The sequence below is a fragment of the Onychostoma macrolepis genome, chromosome 08, assembly GCF_012432095.1.
Source record: "Onychostoma macrolepis isolate SWU-2019 chromosome 08, ASM1243209v1, whole genome shotgun sequence".
NCBI lineage: Eukaryota > Metazoa > Chordata > Actinopteri > Cypriniformes > Cyprinidae > Onychostoma > Onychostoma macrolepis.
The window spans coordinates 10558297-10580967 of NC_081162.1; the positions used below are offsets into that span (position 1 = coordinate 10558297).

General features: G+C 37.0%; 2 protein-coding genes across 6 annotated transcripts in view; one reads left to right on the forward strand and one right to left on the reverse strand.

Moving 5' to 3' along the window:
• Window positions 1–993: 993 nt before the first annotated feature.
• Window positions 994–5767, reverse strand: hpdb (4-hydroxyphenylpyruvate dioxygenase b). Its single transcript, XM_058785261.1, has 14 exons — window positions 5733–5767; window positions 5615–5641; window positions 5345–5407; window positions 4866–4970; window positions 4681–4723; window positions 4510–4592; window positions 4331–4420; window positions 3828–3931; window positions 3566–3643; window positions 2438–2600; window positions 2277–2348; window positions 2038–2160; window positions 1722–1838; window positions 994–1545 (listed from the first exon to the last, which is right to left on the reverse strand). Exons 1-14 carry the CDS (start codon window positions 5733–5735, stop codon window positions 1435–1437), a joined length of 1182 nt encoding a protein of 393 aa, XP_058641244.1. The 5' UTR covers window positions 5736–5767; the 3' UTR covers window positions 994–1434.
• A 4064-nt stretch (window positions 5768–9831) lies between these two features.
• Window positions 9832–22671, forward strand: part of gapvd1 (GTPase activating protein and VPS9 domains 1) — a 45530-nt gene continuing 32690 nt past the window's right edge. For all 5 annotated transcript variants that reach the window (XM_058784600.1, XM_058784601.1, XM_058784602.1 and 2 more), the window contains exon 1: window positions 9832–10026. The gene's annotated coding sequence lies outside the window, so the exon portion shown is untranslated. The remainder of the gene's footprint in view (window positions 10027–22671) is intronic.

Below are 22671 nucleotides of genomic sequence, written 5' to 3' on the forward strand. Positions count from 1 at the left end.
GTTTTTTAGCAAACTCCATGCGGGCTTTCATGTGTCTTGCACTGAGGAGAGGCTTCCGTCGGGCCACTCTGCCATAAAGTCTTCCATTTAAGGATTATGGAGGCCACTATGCTCTTAGGAACCTTAAGTGCAGCAGAAATTTTTTTGTAACCTTGGCCAGATCTGTACCTTGCCACAATTCTGTCTCTGAGCTCTTCAGGCAGTTCCTTTGACCTCATGATTCTCATTTGCTCTGACATGCACTGTGAGCTGTAAGGTCTTATATAGACAGGTGTGTGGCTTTCCTAATCAAGTCCAATCAGTATAATCAAACACAGCTGGACTCAAATGAAGGTGTAGAACCATCTCAAGGATGATCAGAAGAAATGGACAGCACCTGAGTTAAATATATGAGTGTCACAGCAAAGGGTCTGAATACTTAAGACCATGTGATATTTCAGTTTTTCTTTTTGAATAAATCTGCAAAAATGTCAACAATTCTGTGTTTTTCTGTCAATATGGGGTGCTGTGTGTACATTAATGAGGAAAAAAAAAGAACTTAAATGATTTTAGCAAATGGCTGCAATATAACAAAGAGTGAAAAATTTAAGGGGGTCTGAATACTTTCCGTACCCACTGTATGTTAATTTAGATTTGTTTGTAAAATAATATGTATAATATAATATTCAAATATAAATAACTTTTTTAATGCATTTAATTATTGAACACTTAGGCTACACATTTTTGAATGATTACAATTTGAGTTTTTTTTTAATAGCTAGTAAACTAGTAATTGGCTACTACACAATTATTCTTTAAGCAGTTACTAGTATCTAGTTACTATTAAAATTACTAGTATCTTTTCCCTATTTTCTTACAGTGTACTACTGATCAAAAATCGCAGGTACAAGCTAGAAGCTGCTTACGAGTGTATCATAAATGAACAATTATTTTATTATGATTAAATTGAACAATTGCACATTGCAGCTATCTCAATTCACGTGAGGTGTACTGCTAGGCATCTTTGATAAGTGACTCCATCCAAATTACACAAAAAGAGGAACAAAAAGGAGTCACTTATCAAATGTTGCCAAATACATTTAAAAAATACAGGATACAAAACAATGAAATAGACCTCAAGAACAAATCTAAATTCCAAAATATAATTTCCACTACCATATTGTAATATTATTTCAACCACTGTTAAACATAATATATAATTTGAGATATGATGTAAATTTAACTCTGTTGGAAATGTCCACGAGACATTTAGATTTTTCTAAAGGTCCACAAGGTCAGATGTGTCTGTAGTTGCAGAAACACTTGGGTACAAAATATATTGGCACATGCTTAAAAGCCAAACAAAAAATATGACAAAGTAAAACATTAGAGAATTTACTATGCATATTTCAAAATATGTGTACCATGCATTTACTGTGAATAGCAATAACCAATTCAGAGTTTCTGTGATGTGCCATTAGGTGTAAGGATGGTGAGGTTTCCTCTGGCATTCTGGTCTGCTTCAATTGCCTCAAACAGAGATTTGAAATTTCCAGCACCAAACCCCTAAAACAAGAAAGGAATGTAGCCTACTGTTATTTATTTTTTCTCCAGAAATGCTACATATGTCTCTGCATTTAGGAGACATTTCTGAAGAACAGTTTTTAATCAGTTAAATGCAATATATATGAAGAATGCTTGCTCTGAAACAATTCATGAAATATTGCTAGATTCTTCCTAACCTGATGGTTGTGTCTCTGGATTACCTCCAGAAACACTGTAGGTCTGTCCTGTATTGGTTTGGTGAAGATCTGGAGTAGGTAGCCATTGTCGTCATAATCCACCAAGATTTTAAGTTCCTGTATAAAACAATGCCACACTATTTTCTCATTCTGCTTCAGACTTGCTACAGAAATTTGCATTATTAGCTGGCCAATAACTCTTTGCTGCATTTCCTTCAACTTAAAGGTCAAATTCAAAATTTAGACTCTGCATTGCTTCTCATTCTTAATAGCAGATAAAACACTTTGATTAATTGAACTGGAAATATTGTCTTACCTCCAATATGCTGATGTCCTCAGCAATTTTGACTTTGGAAAACTTCAGCTTCTCCTTGAGCTGCTGGTAGTAAGTGTCAGGCACTCTCATGAACTCCATACCACGTTCCTTTAGGTTACGGATCTGAAAATATATTCAAAATACCAAGTAAACTTTTTCAGCATTCACAAAGAGCAACACAAACCGTTTTGCCTTCTCTATCAATGTTGTAAAACCTCTTATTGCTGTGGTTTACTCACTGCTGTGATGATGTCAGAGGTGTTCATGGCGATGTGTTGAACCCCTGCACCACCATAGTACTCCACATACTCCTAAAAAGAGAAAAAATAGTCAGATGAATAGATGCATGCATTGTATAGATGAATGTAAGTACAGTAGATGTCATGTCTATAATACATGCCTGAATCTGGGACTTGCGCTTCCCCATGGCTGGTTCATTAATTGGCATTTTCACAGTTTCTTCATAGTTGGCCACCACTATGGAGCGCAGTGCACTGTATTCAGTCTGTAACTGCTTGTCATCTACAGACCAGAATCTGTGGAACAACAGGTTCCTCTGATACCTTCATACAAACACACATAGGTCAATTTAACACAGTGATGCTGATGCAAAAAGCAATGGCAAAAATATAAGTGACAAGGGATCATCTGCAAAATTAATAGCAATAGTGACAAGGTTAGAGTCATTTAATGTTTATATATGTTAAAAAATCCCCTTAAATTTCCCTTTTAAAACAAAATTACTTAAAATATAAATCTCTAAGAATTCATTTATTTTTATTCCTTTATAATTTATTATTATTTAAAGTAAAAAGTGTTTATCCATAACAAAAAAGCCATGAACAATACATTTTTCCTTTTGTAAGCACAAACTCACTTAATTTTGATAATTTCTTTAGAAAATAAGACTTAATAACACTTTAGTCAAGTAAATACATCTTGGTTTAGGAATGTTTAGGTATTTGTTCTGAAAAATAAATCATTGTCTGCAGTGCATGTTCAAGAGCTGGACATGATGGGATGGGGTCTGGTTTAGATAATTTTGCTATTCCCACCCCTCACCACCCTCTTTTCCTCCTTCTCCCCCTCCCTGCTGTGTCTAACCGTCTCCAGATGATGTCTCAGACCCTTTAAAAACCATTTTGCTGAGTCATAATTACTAGGGTTTTTTGTTGCATAATATTCAGTCGTCCACTACCACAGACTAAAATGCAACCATCCCATCTGCCGTCTCCATCTATTCTCTCTGAGACTCTCTTCTGATCTTTCCTCTCTGTCTTCACTCCATCCTCACCATGGAGACACACTGCTGATCACTGGGGAGGGGCTCTCGGTGTATTCTGACTGGATGGGATGGATAGGGAGTTTCCCCCTAAAGACTTGAGCTGTTCTGAGCGAGTTTACCTTTGTGACTTCTTTTATGCGTTTCAGTCTTAAAAACCCTGGCACAGAAGTCTGTTGCTGTCTGCCTGTTAATATTTACAAATTTTGGAATAAGTTCAACAATGTGTTTAGAAAAGTTTTATACCACTCCACTATTGGCACCATCTCATTGTCTGGCTGATTTCCAACCACATGATCAATGAAGTCCAGCTTCCCACTTGGCCTGTGAAAGAAAAATCAGGTTAAGAGACTAAGAAAATGACACTGATAGAAAACAATCCAAGTGTGATCTGAGATATGGACTTCTTATATGATGAGACATGGACACATCATTTCACCACTGAACAATAGCAAACACAGTTTAATCATATTTACGTGTTATCATACAGTTTGAATACTACACTCACAATTTTGCCAAGAAAGGGTCACAGAACAGAGGAGCATGGAATCCTGGGAGGAAGATCCCATTATATCCTGCCCGCTCTAAAAATGTATGAGTGGTATCGCCATACTAAAACAATAAGGAAAGAGGAATCAGAGAAGAATTATGACAAAATTTTGATTTAAACAAACACAAACACATACCGTGTAAAAGTTTGGGGTCGGTAAGATTTTAAAATGTTTTGGTTGCATTTATTCACTCAAATATACAGTAAAAATATTTGAATATATTTTAAAATGTAATTTATTCCTGTGAAGCAAAGCTGAATTTTCAGCAGCCATTACTCCAGTTTTCCATGTCACATGATCCTTCAGAAATGATTCTAACATGCTAATTTGCTGCTCGAGAAACATTTTTTGCTAAGAACAGCTTTTATTTGAAATTGAATGTCTACTGAAATTTGTATTAATACATTCTTGCTGAATAAAAGTATTAATTTGTTTTAAAAAATCATGACACTATACATACCGTCTGCAGTACTGCCATCTTCACCCTGCCAAACTTATCCTCCACAACATGAGGCTCTGTAATGACGATGGCACCTCGTTCTCTCGCTTTCTGCAGAAAAATGAAGTGATTATTGCAAATGATCCTCAGAAAGCACTTTTAAGAAATAAAACATGAGAAGCATTTACACCAGCATTTACCTCTACCAGGAAGTCACAGTTCTCTACAGTGAAAGCTACATCTTTAACACCATCTCCATGTTTTACCAGGTGATCTCCCATCTCTGTTCAAGGAAAATAACAGATTATACAGTATGGAAGACTATCTAATATCAAGAATCTACAATACTCATTTACAGGCCTAAGTCTTACCTTTATTACCAGGATTCAAGGCAGAGCTGAAGACATAAATTATCTACAAGAAATAGACATTGACATTGATCGGAGAACATGAGCAAGCAGGTTAAATTGTCAAGGCTTCTACAGAATGTATTAAATGTTCAATCCATAAGGAATGAAGAGGATGGACGGGAATAATGACACAATCTGACTCTCACCTTCCCCTGTTTCACCACATGAGACACAACATCACGACTGCCTGTCTCCAGCCCACGATACGCCAGGGGCTCAAAACCCAGTTTGTTACAGTAATAAGATGCTGCCTGGGATACATAACATCACAGAGAGAAAAGCAAAGAGAATGACAAGACAAAATTCTTTATCTGTATCTATATATTTTAAATTTAGGCCATTCATATAAATTATCCAAACTATTCCAAACTAAATGATCCTAACATACATATTTGTCGTTTTCTACATGTATAGAATGGTAATGGCACCATCTACTGGTGAGATCTAAGAATTGCCCAAAACGTCTCAATATGGAACACATTAGTGAGTGGAGGATGGTGGTTTCTGCAGCTGCATGCTTATTTCTCCCACCCCTGAGAAGAGCCAATAGCATCTCCCTACAGGACACCTCCTCCAATATTCAGAAACAAACTAAATCTATAAACATATAATGTTAAAGAATTACCTGTTTGGCATTTCCAACCCAGAAAGTTAGGTGGTCAAAGCAGACAAACCTGCCCTGCTCGTGCTGTTGGCATAAAAACAATTACAGCAATGACCATGATCTGCTTATTTTTTGTATATTTCTTACAGGATATCTAGAGACTAGTTTGAATAGTGTAATGATGTTGCCTAATGAGTATCACAAGCACACAAGTTCAGAAGGCAGATGGCTGTGAAATATTAGTATATTAGGAGAAGGAAGGGAGCCAAGTTATTAAAAATAATGACCTACCTTTTCACCTTTGTCAGTGTAGGATGTCTAGAGAAAAAGAAACAAGAAATGAAAGCATGTTTAAATTGTTTGGACAGTCAGCTTGCAAATCAAAGTTGTCTTAAAAAATAAGTCTTACCATGTTTTAGTGGTTTTTGAAGGTAGCCTCTTCTTGGGTCAGTGGCAGAAATGAGGAGAGGTGAGTGCAGATGCTGCAGATGTGAATTTGTAGTTTGTGAGACTCCGCCCACCGGAGCTCCGGAGAGGAGTAGAGCAACAATCAAGATGCTCTACTGTTGAATATAAATTACTATTTTACTATACTGTTTAATATACTATTATGATTTGCAATGTAATCTTATCAAGTAATAATAAAATTAGTTTAATATATAATGACTATGATTTTAAAACTATTACCTACTTGCAGTTTGCAATAAAGAGTAAGTCTCCAAGCATACAAAATCAGTCAAATATACCCCAAAATAATTGATCTTCAGATTTTTGTCTCTTTTAGAAGCTAAGCTGTGATTTTTGAGTGATTTTCTTTTTTCATGTTTTGTGAAGCTGTTTGTCTACAAGCAAAAGAGGAGGCACACAGTTCCTTCAACCCTATTGGCCAGTTGAGCTGCTTATGTAGTTTTCCATGTGAGTATGATCAACCATTCATTCTGTAGTCATGAAGTTTGACACACTTTTTTTTTCAGAACTATATTTCCTTTTAAATGAGTTTGTATTTCTATTTAAATGTACACTACTATTTCATTAAACAATTAAATAATTATTGATGCAATTAGTTATTTAAACTTAATTTTAATTAAATTAATAGATATTTGCCTGAGTTCATTTCAATATGGTAATGAAGGAAATGTAAATGTTTCATGAAAATGATTCTAAAGAACTGCAGTGTCATTCTGATGTCTAAAATTCAAACTCCTCCCTGTCACTCCCCCTATCAGGTTTACTGTTGCAGCCCCACTGCCCCATTTTGAATAGTTTGCAAAATGCTTTTAACCCACTGGGGACTTCATTAACAGTGTTTGAGATGATGCTGAGAACAATGTTGATACTCAGGACAGTTATGCAGGTGTGATGTAACTTATATATAAATATTTGCATTTACATTTGCTCATTTAGCCAACACATTTATCCAAAGCCACAGGAATACAAATGTTTCATTTAAGACTTTGCTTCACAAAATTGTAGCAAATAGTCACAGTGTTGTAAATGTAAATGTGAAACACGTACTATGTGTTCTCAGAAGTCCAAGCCTACTGAGACAGGGTATTTCACATTGCACTTGCAATAGCTGAAATTTAAATGAGCAGATATGTAAGTGTTTGGGGAAAGGTGTTGATGCACATGAGGTATGTTTCCCCAGAGAACAGTGAGTGGCAGTCTGTAGCCAAAGCTAATTGGACAGCTACAGTTCTTGAGGGAAATACAGCACTGTTGGTCTCTCTTAGCTCGACGTGATCTCAACACAAGTCATAGGAGAGATCAGAGGAGAATGAAGAAACAACAATGAGATAATAAACCATGAGATTATAAAACAAGCACGAGGAGAGGAGACAAGTGAAGAAAAGAGAACAAATAGAGCTAAACACCATGAATGAGCAGACAGCAGAAAACCCAGCCATCCTGGAGAAGTGGTTGCAAAAGAGGAGAAGCAGAGATGACAAAGTGAAGGAGGAAATAAACATGCAGGTTGAAGCTGATGCTGTTCATGAAGAAATGGAGGAGAAGATTGAAACAGCAGAGGCAGTTACAGAAAAAGAAAAACAGGCTAGAGTCCATTCAGTCTTCTCTTTGGTGAGGAGTCAGATCAGAGCGCAGGCCGGTTTGGATGGTCAGCGCATGGGCATACTAGATGTTGTAAACCAACTCACCAAGGAACTAGAGAAGAACAAGAAAGAACAAGAAGAACCTGCACTCACAGTTGAGATCAGCTCATCTGAGGAGAACGCAGTGGATCAGGCGGCCCAGAAAGAGACTGTAGAAGAGCGGATTACAGAAAACGGAGAACATAGTAAGGAAAGAGGAGAAGAGGTATGTGTAACCTTGTTGGAGGAGATATTGTTGAACTTGGAGTCATTAAAGAAGGATTTGAGAGAGGAGCTCGCTCAGCTTCGCCATGAGATGCAAAGCTACACAGACCAAGCGCTCTGCGGCCTGGAGACCCGCCTAACTAACTTACTGAAAATACAAACGCTGGCTCGCACAACTCCCTCTGCACTTCCAAGAAACCACACAGTCGATTCCATGGAGACCAAGAAGCACAGACCTCCCAGCATGCCTCCTCTGGGAACATCTAGAAGACGAGTGCTCAACCGCACAATGACCACTATCACCCCTAAAACTTGCTTACCTCTGTCTCTGGGGCCCCGCTCCAATTCAGAGCCACTGGGGGGCTGGGAGACTGAGACCGCCAACAGCAACGGCGCTCAGATGTTGCTGAGGAGAGACGAGGCGCTAAGTCATCCTCCTGGGCCATTGCCTCCTGCTCTACCTCCTGCACAGAAAGGCAAGAAGGCTTTGCGAAGCAGGACTCGCATTGGTAAGCCAACATGCTAGTGAGGTCTGTGATCCAAACACACACTATTGTTCACTGGAAAAGGTCCATCAGGGGAGAAGCCATAATTATTCTGAACTTTCAAAATCAACGATGATCGCAAGATAAGATCGTTCAATATGAACAGCTGCGAAGAGAGCTAAGGAGCAGAATGGCTTTCTTCTGTGCTATTTTGCGTTGTTCGTCCATGAAACTATTGAAGACCTCCTAGAAAAATACTACTAAAAAAAAAAAAGATACACCAAGGAGGTAAATAGTGTGTATAATGCTGATTTATAAGACATGTCATTGAGATTTCAGTGACAAAATATACAAAATGAGGTACAAATTCCTAAATCTGTTTATAGTTTTATCACCTATAGATGCTATAATTTTACAATCACATTGCACAAGATTTTTGTTATTGAATAAATATATAAAAATAAATATCACTAAATAAAAAATATCTTTACTATATTTTGTTAATGCAAAGGATACTAATCTATGTATTTAAATTTGTTGTCCAACTGTATTAATCAAATGTACAGTGGTGCAATTTATTGTACATTAAGAAAATGTAATTGCTAATGTTTTTTTTTTTTTGTATTTTGTTTAATGTGTTTATATGATTTCAGAGGGTTAATCAAAGAGGTGATTTTATAAAATGTGTCAATTCACTTTTTTAAAAATTTTGCATGAGATAAGGATATTATTTATTATATATGCAATGATATTGTCCGTAATAAAGAAATGAATGATGATACAATTTCATTAATTTGTATTGTAATTGATTTGTATACATTTGCTTACAGTTTGACAGAACTTATAATGTGTTCATTGCATGCATGTGGGTTTTTACATTTTACATTTGAATTACTAAGCTTCTATTTAAATATATCTATTGAAAATAAGATTAAAAAACCAGACATCTACACAAGTTAATTACCACAGTTCTTGTAATTACATATACATACAGTACAGGGGTCTCTATGACCCCACACAACTGGTTTAAGAATGTGGTTTAAAACAAATAAAAACACACAAGAAAACCAAAAACAACAGAACCAGAATAAAACATCAATCTCTAAGTATAAGAGTGCCAGATGTTTTCCTTGGCACATCTTTTCCCACATTGTGCATCCCTCTGCAATATTTAGGAAGTAATATTATTATTGCAACATCAACAGAAAGGCAGTCATATCTAAATGTATTTATATATTTACAAACCAAAACTGAGAATACAACTCACTTCTCCACAAAGCATTCTCCACAAAAGAGAGCATATTTAACATATTTCAATCATGACATGCTGGTAGCGACACCTGCTGGGAAAACAATTGAATTTCAACAACGGTTCTGCCTATTTCAAGCGTTCAAGTGAAATTAATTTAATTAATTCTCAAATTTTTAACATAATGGTAAAAATAAATATAATGGTGAAAGAAAACGGTGATCGCAAACACAGAAAACAAATCGCATGTACAAAACAAGCAAACAAAAAACACATTCAAAAATTACACACGTTTCAGGTCTGCTCAGGTTCTTTCCCCCTACATATATTTGTATATGTTTTGTATACTTTTTTATATTCATATTTGTTGCGAATTGTATATATTTGTACAAATGTTTGTACATATTCTGGGAATAAAAAAAGGTCTGCGCAGGCTTGAACTGCGCATGCGCATGGCGCGCGTCCCTGTTTGATGACAGCTGTACGCTGTGGCTGTTGCTAAAGGGAGGAGAAAATCTCACGACGGAGGGCTTTTTATCTCTTTCATTCGCAACTAGGACCTTTGGAGGACTGGAACGAGAACTAAACTGTAAAACCCACCCATACCAGTCGCGACTGAATTCAGTACTTCACACCCAGCCGTCAAATTTGTCGGTAAGTATGTTGTACGCTGGCTCGAGCTGGTTTGTTAATGTGACACTTTAGCGAACTGAGCGTTAGCTGATTGTTGGCCTGCTTGTCTCGGTCATGTTGTCACCTTTTGTTTTTAAGCACGTTTGTTGCCAAATTAAGCTCTTAGGAACACATTTGGGTTTCTAGGCATATTGTTACATGAATGTAGATTTCAATACGCTACAAAGCAGGCTATTTCATTTATTCTTGCGCTATAAAACACGATGATTCTTCGCTGACACACCGACTCTTGCAGCTTTTGTTGTTGACATGCACTTCTCATTGACAGTCATGTTGCTGTGATAATGGCACCTACAGTGTGTTATTTGATAGTTTAAGGCCCTTAGAGGTTTGTATCATTTCCTTTCAATGTCAATCGCACTAGGATTTGCAGCCAAATATTGTTCCTGTAATCTCTATAATGGCTCACATGTGATTGACGTTAGACATTTCCCATGGTAATCGAAATATGGATCGAAATAATAGTTTTGTTAACAGTATTTGACAGTGTTGTTTGCCGCAAATCTTTAAATTCGACGTTTTGCGTACTGGTCACTTATTTCCCAACATAATTTGTCTGGAAATATGTGACCTAACTATCCCTAAAGGTAGGTTTAGTTAACATTTTCAGACAATGGTAATTTGGTGTGTAAAATGAAACACAAATAGTCATATAAAAATCCATAATTTAGGAACATTAGCTGATGTGGTTCAACTTGCAGATCATTAATCACGTTGATATTCAGACCAACAGCACACTTGTGAGTTTGGTATTGCTTTTATACAACAGTTTATTAAGTGAGATGTTAGTGTTGACTTTGTTTCAGACAAAACTGCCCAATTTGTATATTTCTTAAAGTTATGAAACATTGTACAGCATGAAATTTGTATCTCTTTTGATACAGATTTTATTGTGAACAATTCGTCTGTGCATATGTTTCATTTTTGTTTTTTTACATTTTTTTTTTATTTTTTAAACCTCTGAGATTTCATTAAATTGTCACAACTCAGTCTTCTGGTAATAACGACAAACTTCTCTCTGGTCATGTTTGCAGAGCTTCTCCCATATAGTCCACTTAAACCCTGCCCTTCCATAATCAACTGAAACATTGCATTAACAATTATTGGATAGAACCAAGTCCCCGCCCTATTTTAATTTTTTTTGATAATCCGGTTTCAAAAAAAGCGTGTTGCTACTTCTTTTTCATTGTGACTTTAACCGCCTCTTAAAATGATGATGGGCATTAAGCTTTGCTTGTCACAAAAGCCGTTTTTTCGGAAAGTCCCATTGGTGTTAGACTAAATCAGCACTGGAATGCTTTGATTAGACATAATTAAGAGCAAATACAAAATAAATTTGAATGGGTTTTGGGTAATTTGGGAAACTGTGATCCGTACAAGCTCTCTTGCTCAGTCTCAGAAAAGCTGGTCTTGTTTCTCTTAGAAGTCTGCCAAATCCTAGAGCGCTCTTGTTTTCTAATCACTCAGCTGTGTGGCTGGCACAGGAAGGACTGCTTTTCTGATCTGGTTCATCCCCCAACTGTTCGGCCGTCCTCCTGTTGCCTCATATTGAGGGTATGAAGCTCCTCCCATGGCATCTCCTCAACACATGCCAAAGCTGTGACATTAGATCAGCGGTGCTCTTTCAGTAATATACTGGAGTTTATTTGATGCAGTAACTATTTTAGTGGTGCTCTGCTCATATCTCTACACCTTCTTTTGCCTTCTAGTATAGTGAAAGCTCAATAAGGAAGTTTCATGATGCCAATTTACTCCTACCTCAGCCAAAAAATCCTGGTTATGTTTAGTGCTATGTACTGACAAACCATTTCAGCTTTAATGGATGTTCTGCATTTTTAACAGACTGCAGTTTTGTGTCATGTGACTGAGGCAGTGTACAAACTGTTTCCGGGACGTGCTGTGAGGTGATGCTGAGGTCAAGCAGGATGTGTTTTTAGCAGGGTCAGGAGTTAGGAAGTGTGAATCTCCTGATAGTATGTGTGTGTGATGATGTGCATGAGAGAGAGAGAGAGTGCGCTGACACACATAGTAATGTCAGAGGGGCTCTTAGCATATTTTTCTTGGTGCTCTGCTGTTGGTACTTAGCAAAACTGAGAAAATGGGCAATTCTTGAACATCTTGTGCTTGTAAACATACTAGAATGTGAATCATCCTTCTCTGAGATTCCACAGTAGACATGGTTCCAGAGTCTTTTTTTTTTTTTGAGACATTTCTCAAAATATATTTTATATTTCACAGACAAAAGTTTGGAATGAAATTTGGCTAAATGGAGAGAGACACACACACACACACACACACACAGGCAGTAGATTAAAAAAAAATCTTTGAAGGTTAAATCGGTGACGTAACATTCCATTTAAATTAATGCTAAATTGAACTAGTTTTGAATTATAATAGCCCACAGTTAAATATCCAGTATGGGCCAACTAAATATCTGATATTGTTAATTAATTTAAATATTGGGCGATAACAGTTGTGGTCATGTTATTCGTATCTCTGTTTTAATAGATTTATAATAGATCTATTCCAGCAAAAACCTTTACTGTTTTTTTTTTTTTTTTTTTTATATATATATATATATATATATATATATATATATAATAAAGCAAAATAGTGAAAGGGACTCAATGTTTGCCCACTTCAAAAAATATAAAAAACATAGGTGAGAGGAGTGTTTGTTGTATTTGTTTATTTCATTAAGGAATCATTTGTTGGCCTTCCTTTACGTAATTGACCACTTTTTCAGATCTGTCAACAACTTCTCCATCTACAACATGAGAAGTATGATGATGGTTTCTGGGAGCAGCATGAAATTGTGTTTCACAGGAGGCTTATGTCATCTGTGTGTTGACTTTAGTCATGTTAGATATTTATTTTTTTTTTTTTTTAAGTTTTGATTTGTCATTTAGTATGCTATTCCATCAGCAGTCTATTTTTCTGAGGCATAATATCACCTCCTTGTCTTGGCACAGGTGTTTCTTAGACCCATTATGTTTGGTGACTTTGTTGTGAAATCTCAAAGATGACTGATGCTAAACTGTGCATGTGGTTGTTATTTTATCTCAGGATTTTTGCCAAGGTCCTCAAACTTGCTTGGTGCACTATTTCTGTAAACCACAGAGATATTGTTTTGCATTGTTTAAAGAGAGCAGAAAGCATCCTGGTTTGGAGACATTTCCGTGCAGTACTCCCACACCCTCCTGTACGCCTGGCTGGTGTAAGGAAATATATTTCTCAGAATGACTTAGTGCTTGGTTATGGGATTTTCAGTGGTCAGTCAGATACCAGTAGAAGCAGAAAAAATGCAGATCTGAACACACTGAAAGGGCTTTCAGTATGGCCAAGTTGTTAATGGAAATGTGGTTGGGATGCCTGGCCATAGAGAAAGCATCCCATTCCTCATCACATCCCTAGTCACGTTAGCTGCCCTCATTCCTCAGATGTTGTCTTGTTGTATTCATAATGGCCAGGAAACATTTATTTTCCACTCGGATTTCTCATCTGCTCAGTCACTAGTACATCCACAAAGCTGTCCATTGCAGAGTCAGATGGCATTCACTGCTGAATGGAGTGTGTGGGTAGTTTCTCATGAGTGGTCAGATCTGGTGCACTGTAAACATGTGAAAGTGCTTGATGTTGCATTTGAGCTGTGATTCATATCCCACACAGCTCCACACTGCTATGTTTTAAGGGCACTGAGAGCACTGCCTCAACCAGATACAAAGAGGAAGAAGAAATGAAAAACGGATCCTTGTTAAGGCACCTACCTAACCTGAGAGTTACACGCAACTCGCACAGAGTGTTTCCGGTCAGTCTGTCTTAAACAGAATCACTTTGACTCTTAATCTTGTCAACAAATACATAAAGCATAAAGAATTTAAACTTTGGGGTCAGTAAGATTTTGTTTTTTGAATGTAATTAATACTTTTTTTTTTTTCAGCAAATACACATTGATGACAGGAAAGGCATTCATAATGATGCAAAAGAATTCTAGGCTATTTCAAATTATATTTCTGTTTATCAAAAATCTTTAAAATCACGGTTTCCACAAAATATTAAAGTATTTATATTGAACACTGCATAAAGAATAATTTTAATTTCATGTTCACTTAAACAGCACAATTTGTTTTCAATACTGATAATTATAAGTGTTTCTTGAGCAGCAAATCAGCATATTAGAATGATTTCTGAAGGATCATGGGACACTGAAGACTGGAGTAATGGCTACTGAAAATTCAGCTTTGCCATCACAGGAATAAATTACATTTTAAAATATATTAAAATAGAAAACAGTCATTTTAAATAGTAATAATATTTCACAATATTATTATTATTATTTTTTTACTGTATTTGTAATCAAATAATGCACAAGACAATATTTTACAGTTTTGAGAGAGGTTGATGCTGTTAGACAAGGAATGCACCAAGTCTAATGCAGTGTTAATCTACACTGTGCTGTTGTGTGAGCAGAAATCTGTGTGTGCACTCGAGTGCTGTCGGCTTGTTTAGTGCAGGCATGTTCAATCATTTCAATCAGAAGAAAATCGTGTAGACTATAGGAGGCGAATAACAAGGAAACTGTAACAGCATTGCACTGTACACTGAACACAGAAGTACTGAATTTCATGTATCATATCAGCAGGTACAAAAAATAGTGTTGGTTGTGCTTGGCCTCTAAAAAAATTTTATCTGCACATCCCTACTTTAAACCCATGGGCTATGTGCTTGAAGACATTTAATAAAAGACATTTTGTTCTCTTGCATAAGAATACACTAAGCACACATTCATCTCCCTCTCCATTCCTTCTCAGAATGTGTCTGCTCTACCTGCTCAAATGCTGTCAGATCTAATCCAAACACAGCTCTTCAAAATAGAGGAACCGAAAAAAGGACCTTCCTCCTGTTCCCAATGCTTTTGGAAAGTGTGCCTTTCTCTCAGTGTTGCTAAAAACAGCATCGGCTGCAGTCCAAAACCTGAAAAAAGCGAAAGTAGACGAATCTCTTGGTTTTAGTTTCTTGTGTGTTTATCACTGCTGTGCTCATATTGACGGCAGTGTGTTGTTCCACCAGAGAAACATCCCTGGGATGTTTTAGAGTAGAAACAATACTGCTGCTTATAAGATGTGAAACATTTCCATTTTTTAATAGATACATTGATGTTCTGTTGATCTTTTCGATCATCGAAATGGGACATCTGTGTCTAGAAAATGTTCTCAACTCCTTCAACTTCCCATATCAGAAATTTGGCAGCGGAAGAAAAGCAGTATGTTAGTTAAAAATGTCCATTTTTATTTGTGGTCCTATTATTATATTGGGTCCAGTTTGTGCGGTTTTCAGTTTATTTATTTATGCAACCATGTCATATCAATACAATAAGTACCACTTTTAATACATTACCATTCAAAAGTTTGGGTTTGTTATTTTATTTATTTATTTTTTAAAGAAGTCTCTTATGTTCGCCAAGGCTGCATTTGTTTGATGAAAAATACAGTAAAAACAGTAATATTGCAAAATATTATTACAATTTAAAAGAACTGTTTTCTTACTTAATATCTTACAATTATAAAAGCAGTTATAAAGAACAACATAAGTTAACAACAATAGTTTAAAATAGAAATGTTTTGCAAATTGTCTGAATATCTGTAAATATCTGTGTAAAAAAATACAAACCTTTGTAGTGTATAAACATGATACCATGTGGCCAACTAAGCAAAATTTAGATCTGTAGAAAAGTAGGCCTAGTTATTTGATTTATGCTAATCTCTGCACTATTTATAAGCTTGCTGACACAAAGTAGGAAAGCCGTTACATCTACCTTAAACTTCTCAGAATAGAAGAAGTAGGTATGTGAATAGGTGGCCATTTCCTCTGCCCCCAAGGCTAAATCACAAAACACAGCGCGCACAGTGATGTGCTGTATTTGGCAGGATGACAAGAGGTTGAGCTGATTCAGGAGTGAGTGGTACAAGAGGCCTCCGCGGATGTACTGATATTCCGCTCTGTGTTTGTGGGCTGCTTTTACAGTTGCGCAGGGGCCCGGGCTCCATCAAGGGCGTCTCTGGGCTGCTCTTCGTCCCACATTCTCCAGTGTAACTGTGCTTTACAAAGACCTCTTTGTGCCTGAGGAATGGTCCAAGAAATTATTCAGATTTTTTGCATTTTCTCTAGTTTGAATGTTTGTGTGTGTACATTAATACTTGTGTGTGTGCGTGCGTCTGAGAGAGAGAGATTAAATGGGTGTTGTGTGGGTGTTTTCTGTCTATATCCCTCCATTATGTGAGAAAGCAAAGGCGACTAATGTGATTTGCATATTATTTTTTGGCCATTCATGAAGCATGAAGTGTCTGTCAGGTCACGGTAGTCCAGGCTTTGTAATTGAGTTATAGCTGCATTAAATATGCTGATTAACATCAGTGTGTTGTTTATTTTAGTATAATATGCTAGCTATATTTATATTAGCTGTATTTATACTAACTATATTTATATCCTACTATATTAGCTTTTTATTTGATTTAAATTGTTTTAAGTTCCATTTAATTAATTTGTTTTTTTGCCAACTGCCAAGGCAACATTTAATTCTTAATTTTTATTTTTTTTTAAGATTGAGTTTAGATTTTCTTCTAATACTTATATTTTAATGAATACATTTAACAATAATAGCAAAATATACAAATAACAAAATAAACATTTAATTATCACATGGCTTTGGAACACTTCACTCTGATTGGTCCTTCAGTGTATTATTTTGGATTTGTTCACATTATCGACTATACATTATATCTCACTTACAGTGGGGAAAAAAAATATTTGATCCCCTGCTGATTTTGTATGTTTGCCCACTGACAAAGAAATGATCAGTCTGTAATTTTAATGGTAGGTTTCTTTGAACAGTGAGAGACAGAATAACAAAAAAAAAGTTATAAATTGATTTGCATTTTAATGAGTGAAATAAGTATTTGACCCCATCGCAAAACATGATTTAGTACTTGGTGGCAAAACCCTTGATGCCCTGACCCTGGCGGTACATGGCCCTGTCCATCGTCCCTTTAATGCGGTGCAGTTGTCCTGTCCCCTTAGCAGAAAAACACCCCCAAAGCGTAATGTTTCCACCTCCATGTTTGACGGTGGGGATGGTGTTCTTGTGTTCATAGGCAGCATTCCTTCTCCTCCAAACATGGCGAGTTGAATTGATGCCAAAGAGCTAGATTTTGGTCTCATCTGACCACAACACTTTCACCCAGTTCTCCTCTGAATCATTGGCAAACTTCAGACGGGCCTGTACATGTGCTTTCTTGAGCAGGGGGACCTTGCGGGTGCTACAGGAGTGCAGGATTGTGTAGTGTGTTACCAATTGTTTTCTTGGTGACTAGGGATGCAGCGATTTACCGGTTTTACGATTAACCGCGCTTTAAAACGTCACGGTTAATTAATCGTAAAGGCTCTGCTACACCGAGTGTTTCTGTTGTATGGAATGGAACTGTTGAAACAAGAGCAAAACGAAAACAAAGTTACACTAGCGGTGCACCAGCTTAAAATGCCGTGCTTATCAGAGACACGGAGGCTACTAGATTAACTATGACAGAGGAACCAAACAGCGATCCTTTATTTCCACCAGAGAAATGACAGAAGTCGATAGTGTGGGACCATTTTAAATTTGGGTACATCAATATTGCCGTAAAAATCGCTGTTAAAGAGCGAATACATAAGGGATAATGCACAGCTAGCCAACCTGTTCTGGCTGTGCAATAAACGATTTTAATGCACGACGTGAAGGCAAGGACCACCTGACGCGACGTTCGTTAGCGCTAACATTCTGCCGCTTCAGAGATGAAATAGTGCAGTGAGAGAGAGCGGCCAGCGTGTGAAGCGCGCGCAGTCAGCGGAGGCTCGCAAGCGGAGCCAGGCGCGAGTATAAACGAGGCTTTAGCCTACCTGCATCTGCGTCACTACAAACAATGAAGATTTGAGTTTAGTTATTTAAACAGTCATTTTACCCCCTCTTTGCTGATTAATATAATGTAGCGATCCAGTATCTAAGCTATTTTATTAATGAAAGTCGCTGGGCAGCGTTGACAACAGGTTTCTGTCCTCCTAAATGTTTGTGTGGGCAGCTCGATCTCGATCTCACAAACCAAAATAATAGACATGATTTTCTCAGGCCTTATGTAAAATCAGATGAATAAAGATTATTAAAATGAATAAGTATGGATGACAGTTGATTACAATAATAGTTTAGTTTATTCCCCTCATTAGTAACAGTGTCCTCTGTGGGATAAATAAAGTTAATATTAGTCATATATTAATAATACTTCATTAATATTGTGATTTATCATCCCTGTTATAGTATTATTCATAAGTCAATTTATTTTTCACCATCTTTCCAAGTTCTGTACCTCAGGTCCAAAAGAAATGTAGAAAGAATGAAATGAAAACACCAAATACATTTGTTATTTTCAAAAGGGAAATACTGACATGGATGTTTACAGAGCAGAGGTCACCTTTTTTTTTTCTTTAGTATTATTATTTTGTGCTGTATTATTGGTTACTGTGTTATTTCTGTTTCAAAAGGCAGCAATAAATAACACTTTAATATCTAAAGAGTGTTTATGTGATTTTATGTTGTGAAATGAATAAATGCATAATAATCGTGAAACCGTGATTATTCCTCAGACTATAATCGTACCAACAAAATCTATAATCGTTGCATCCCTATTGGTGACTATGGTCCCAGCTGCCTTGAGATCATTTACAAGATCCTCCCGTGTAGTTCTGGGCTGATTCCCCACCGTTTTCATGATCATTGAAACTCCACGAGGTGAGATCTTGCATGGAGCCCCAGTCCGAGGGAGATTGAGAGTTATTTTGTGTTTCTTCCATTTACGAATAATCGCACCAACTAGCGCTGGGCGATAAATAGATTTTATCGATTAACTCAAATGTGTAGTTTACGTCGATTTGTTTGAATGAAAATCGGTTTTCTCTTTAACATCCGCCAACGCTCCCCTCTGGGCTCCCATAGTCCGGAATGGGCTCAGCCCTCCCCCCGCGAATTTGCCATATTAGAGTTTAAGTAGGGTTTTGTGATCCCCCCCCCCCCGCAATCCGCTGCATCCCAACGTGTTCGCAAAGAAAATGACGTGTACTGCGGAATGCGGATCCCTTAAAGCAGTGTTACTCATTGTGCGGCTCACGAGACTCATGTGGCTCGCCAAGCTTTAATTTGTGGCTCGCATGGCAGTAAATAATACGATGATATGAACAATACAGAGATTTCATAAAAACATTAAAAATGCAAGCAGGGCTGTAACATAACCCATAAAAAACTCGCACCTTGTCTACACCGGTCGTGAGCGTCACGGTGCGATCAGGGCTTTATGATTTCTGCGATGCGGAAAACGCGGACGGAATCTGGTTATAAAAACAGTATTTACTGTATAACACGTAATGTCATTGTCAATTTGTCAAAGTTTGGATGAGTAAATCAAAACTAGGTCATTACACTTAAATCAAATCGCGATATGAACTAGTATCTGTAAATGTGAAGCTGCAATACCATTTAAATATGAATCCTGTTGTCTTATGAATGCACAGATGTGCAGTTTCGTTTACTACACACATACTGAAGCGCGCATTGTTTTCAGCGTCTGCAGTCTCGCCAAATGAGGTCATAAATACATGAACAACAGTCAGTGTCTGCTTTATTACAAATAATAATAATAATAATAATTTTTTTTTAAATACCCAAAACAGCAGGATTACAAGATGGAAATATAGACTAGAAAGATATTTAAACTCGCTCTGCCCTTACATCCATGACATTGACTCACTGCTGAGAATAAATACAAGATGGGAGGAAAATTTATATTTCTTTCCCTCGCAGTTTTTCATTGGGTGATCATCATACTGTATAAAATTGCGGGATTCAGGGAGCCGCTATTATGCATTGCAACTGCTTTTGAATGCACGATCGCTTTTTAGTTTCACTTTCACTTTCGAGATTGGCGATCGCACGTCCACGTTTATACTAGGGAGCGGTATAGCGGTATGTAACTGTAACAGGCAACCGTTAGCAATCGTTATTCGTTTTCCGTGCCTTTCTGAATACGGATTCACGCTTTGGGCACACCCCCTAACCCCCACGATGTCATCGTCCATCGTTTATCAGAACTACCTCCTATCTACTGAATAGCAAGATGTTAAACTTGTGTTTAAAGAAAACTTATCAAAATGGGTCACATAATTTTATGTTTTATGTTACATTTTATGTTATGTGTTATGTTATGCTACATTTTCACTGTTTACAATGGCAGGGCCTGCCATCTTGTCTCTTTGGCTTGTTGTTGCTGATTGCACTTTAACCCCAAGGGGGAAATACAGATCAAATCCCAGAAGGGAAAATCAAAACAAAATAAAGTTAAAACTTGTTTTGAACAATTTCTTTGTCATCTGCAGATTGATTTTAAGTAGGGGGAAATCGATTTAAATCGTAAATTGGACTTTTTTTTTTTTTTTTAGGCCATATCGCCCAGCCCTAGCACCAACTGTTGTCACCTTCTCACGAAGCTGCTTGGCAATGGTCTTGTAGCCCATTCCAGCCTTGTGTAGGTCTACAATCTTGTCCCTGCAGGGCTCGCTAAATTTCAAAATCCCTGGTAGCCCTTCGGGCAGGTACTCTTCAGATTTTGGTAGCCCGAAAATTAATTTAAATAGCCTAAATTAAAAAAACTTCTTTTTTTTTTTTTTTTTTTTTTAAATGTAGAAAATCAGATAGGAGTATAAATGTCAATCAAAAATATTTTCAATACACAAATATAAACAAATATGAAGGAAGGAATCTTATTTCACTATTTACAGGGTCTGCGCAGAATGTTTTAAAATAAATTTAAGGCAATTCATGACCCATTTTAAGAGCTGCACAAGTAAACTGAACACAGAATGAGCAGGGTTGGACAATGTCTATGGTAACATACAGCATTGAGCCATAAAATTACATTATTTACAGTTCAGATACAGGTTTTCATGTTAAAGGTATTATGGTCAGGTATTATGTTAATTTAATGTGTTAATTGTTTACATTTTTAGAAGGCACATTAAATTCTTTCTCATTTACAACTCTGTGTTTGCTGCGTAAAAAGTTGATATTTGCATTGATCTGACCATAAACAGCAAGAAAGGCTTTTTGGAAATGCAAATTCATTCTCTGCCACGAGGTGGCGCTTTAGGAGCGCTGAAATATTGCGTTTTCCCCGGAAACACTGTACACTACGCAGCTCTTCGCTCATAAACCCTGATTTATCAGGAATTATAGGTAAAATGAAATTAAAATGCCAACGACACGTTCCTGAGGACAGTCGGTTCCCTTCAGATACATTCGCATAAAGACATCCGCGCCGCGTTTTGACTTGAAACGTGCAGCGCTCATATTTATTCAATGACATCATTGCCTTTTGAAGTTTAATCCAGCCATATCGCGACTCTTGTCTTTCCGTCCCCAACTGTAAGACCTCTAGAAATTATAATTAAGACATTTCTTATACCATTTAACGTATTTAAAACTTTTAGTGTGATACAACTCACTTTAAGAGTTTTTAAAGATCTGCGGGAGATCTGTATGTAAGGTAGCCCGTCGGGCAGGCGGTGATACATTTTGGTAGCCTGACTGGAAAACACAATAGCCCCGGGACATCGGGCTAGCGATTTTGCGAGCCCTGCCCTGACATCCTTGGACAGCTCTTTGGTCTTGGCCATGGTGGAGAGTTTGAAATCAGATTGATTGCTTCTGTGGACAGGTGTCTTTTATACAGGTAACACGCTGAGATTACTCCCTGTAAGAGAGTGCTCCTAATCTCAGCTCCTTACCTGTATAAAAGACACCTGGGAGCCAGAGATCTTGCTGATTGATAGGGGATCAAATACTTATTTGACTCATTAAAATGCAAATCAATTTATTACTTTTTTAAAATGTGTTTTTCTGGATTTTTTTGTTGTTATTCTGTCTCTCACTGTTCAAATAAACCTACCATTAAAATTATAGACTGATCATTTCTTTGTCAAACATACAAAATCAGCAGGGGATCAAATAATCCCCCCCCCCCCCCCACTGTATGTATTATGGAGTTTACATTTGAGTAACATCAGCATTAGAAATCTGGACAGTCCTAAAATACATTGTCGACCAAGAGCAAATTGCACACTCCATCTCTTTTCATTTCTCAGAAGCACTTGACTGTTGAAGGATACTCTAAAAGATTTTATGTGGTCTTTGCATTGTCATATTCATTATGTTTGCATTTTTAGCAAAGGATTACTGCTGTATAATCCTTAATACTCAGTGCTGCCTATGTTTACCAGTAGAATGATTTTGGTCAAAGATTTTGGCACAGTTGGTTCATGACATCTGTTTTGCACACAGAACAAATAAACAGAAATGATGCATTTCATGCCTTGCTGCTTTTTACGGCAGTTTCATGAGGTTAAATGAAATGCGTCGAAGCTAAATGTGTAGTTGCCATTGCTGTGTGCTGACTCTGGGTAAAAAGGTGAAGTAATTAAAAAATGCTTTACTTCAGCATGCCCTTTGGACCTTATAAAATTTGTGCAATTTTC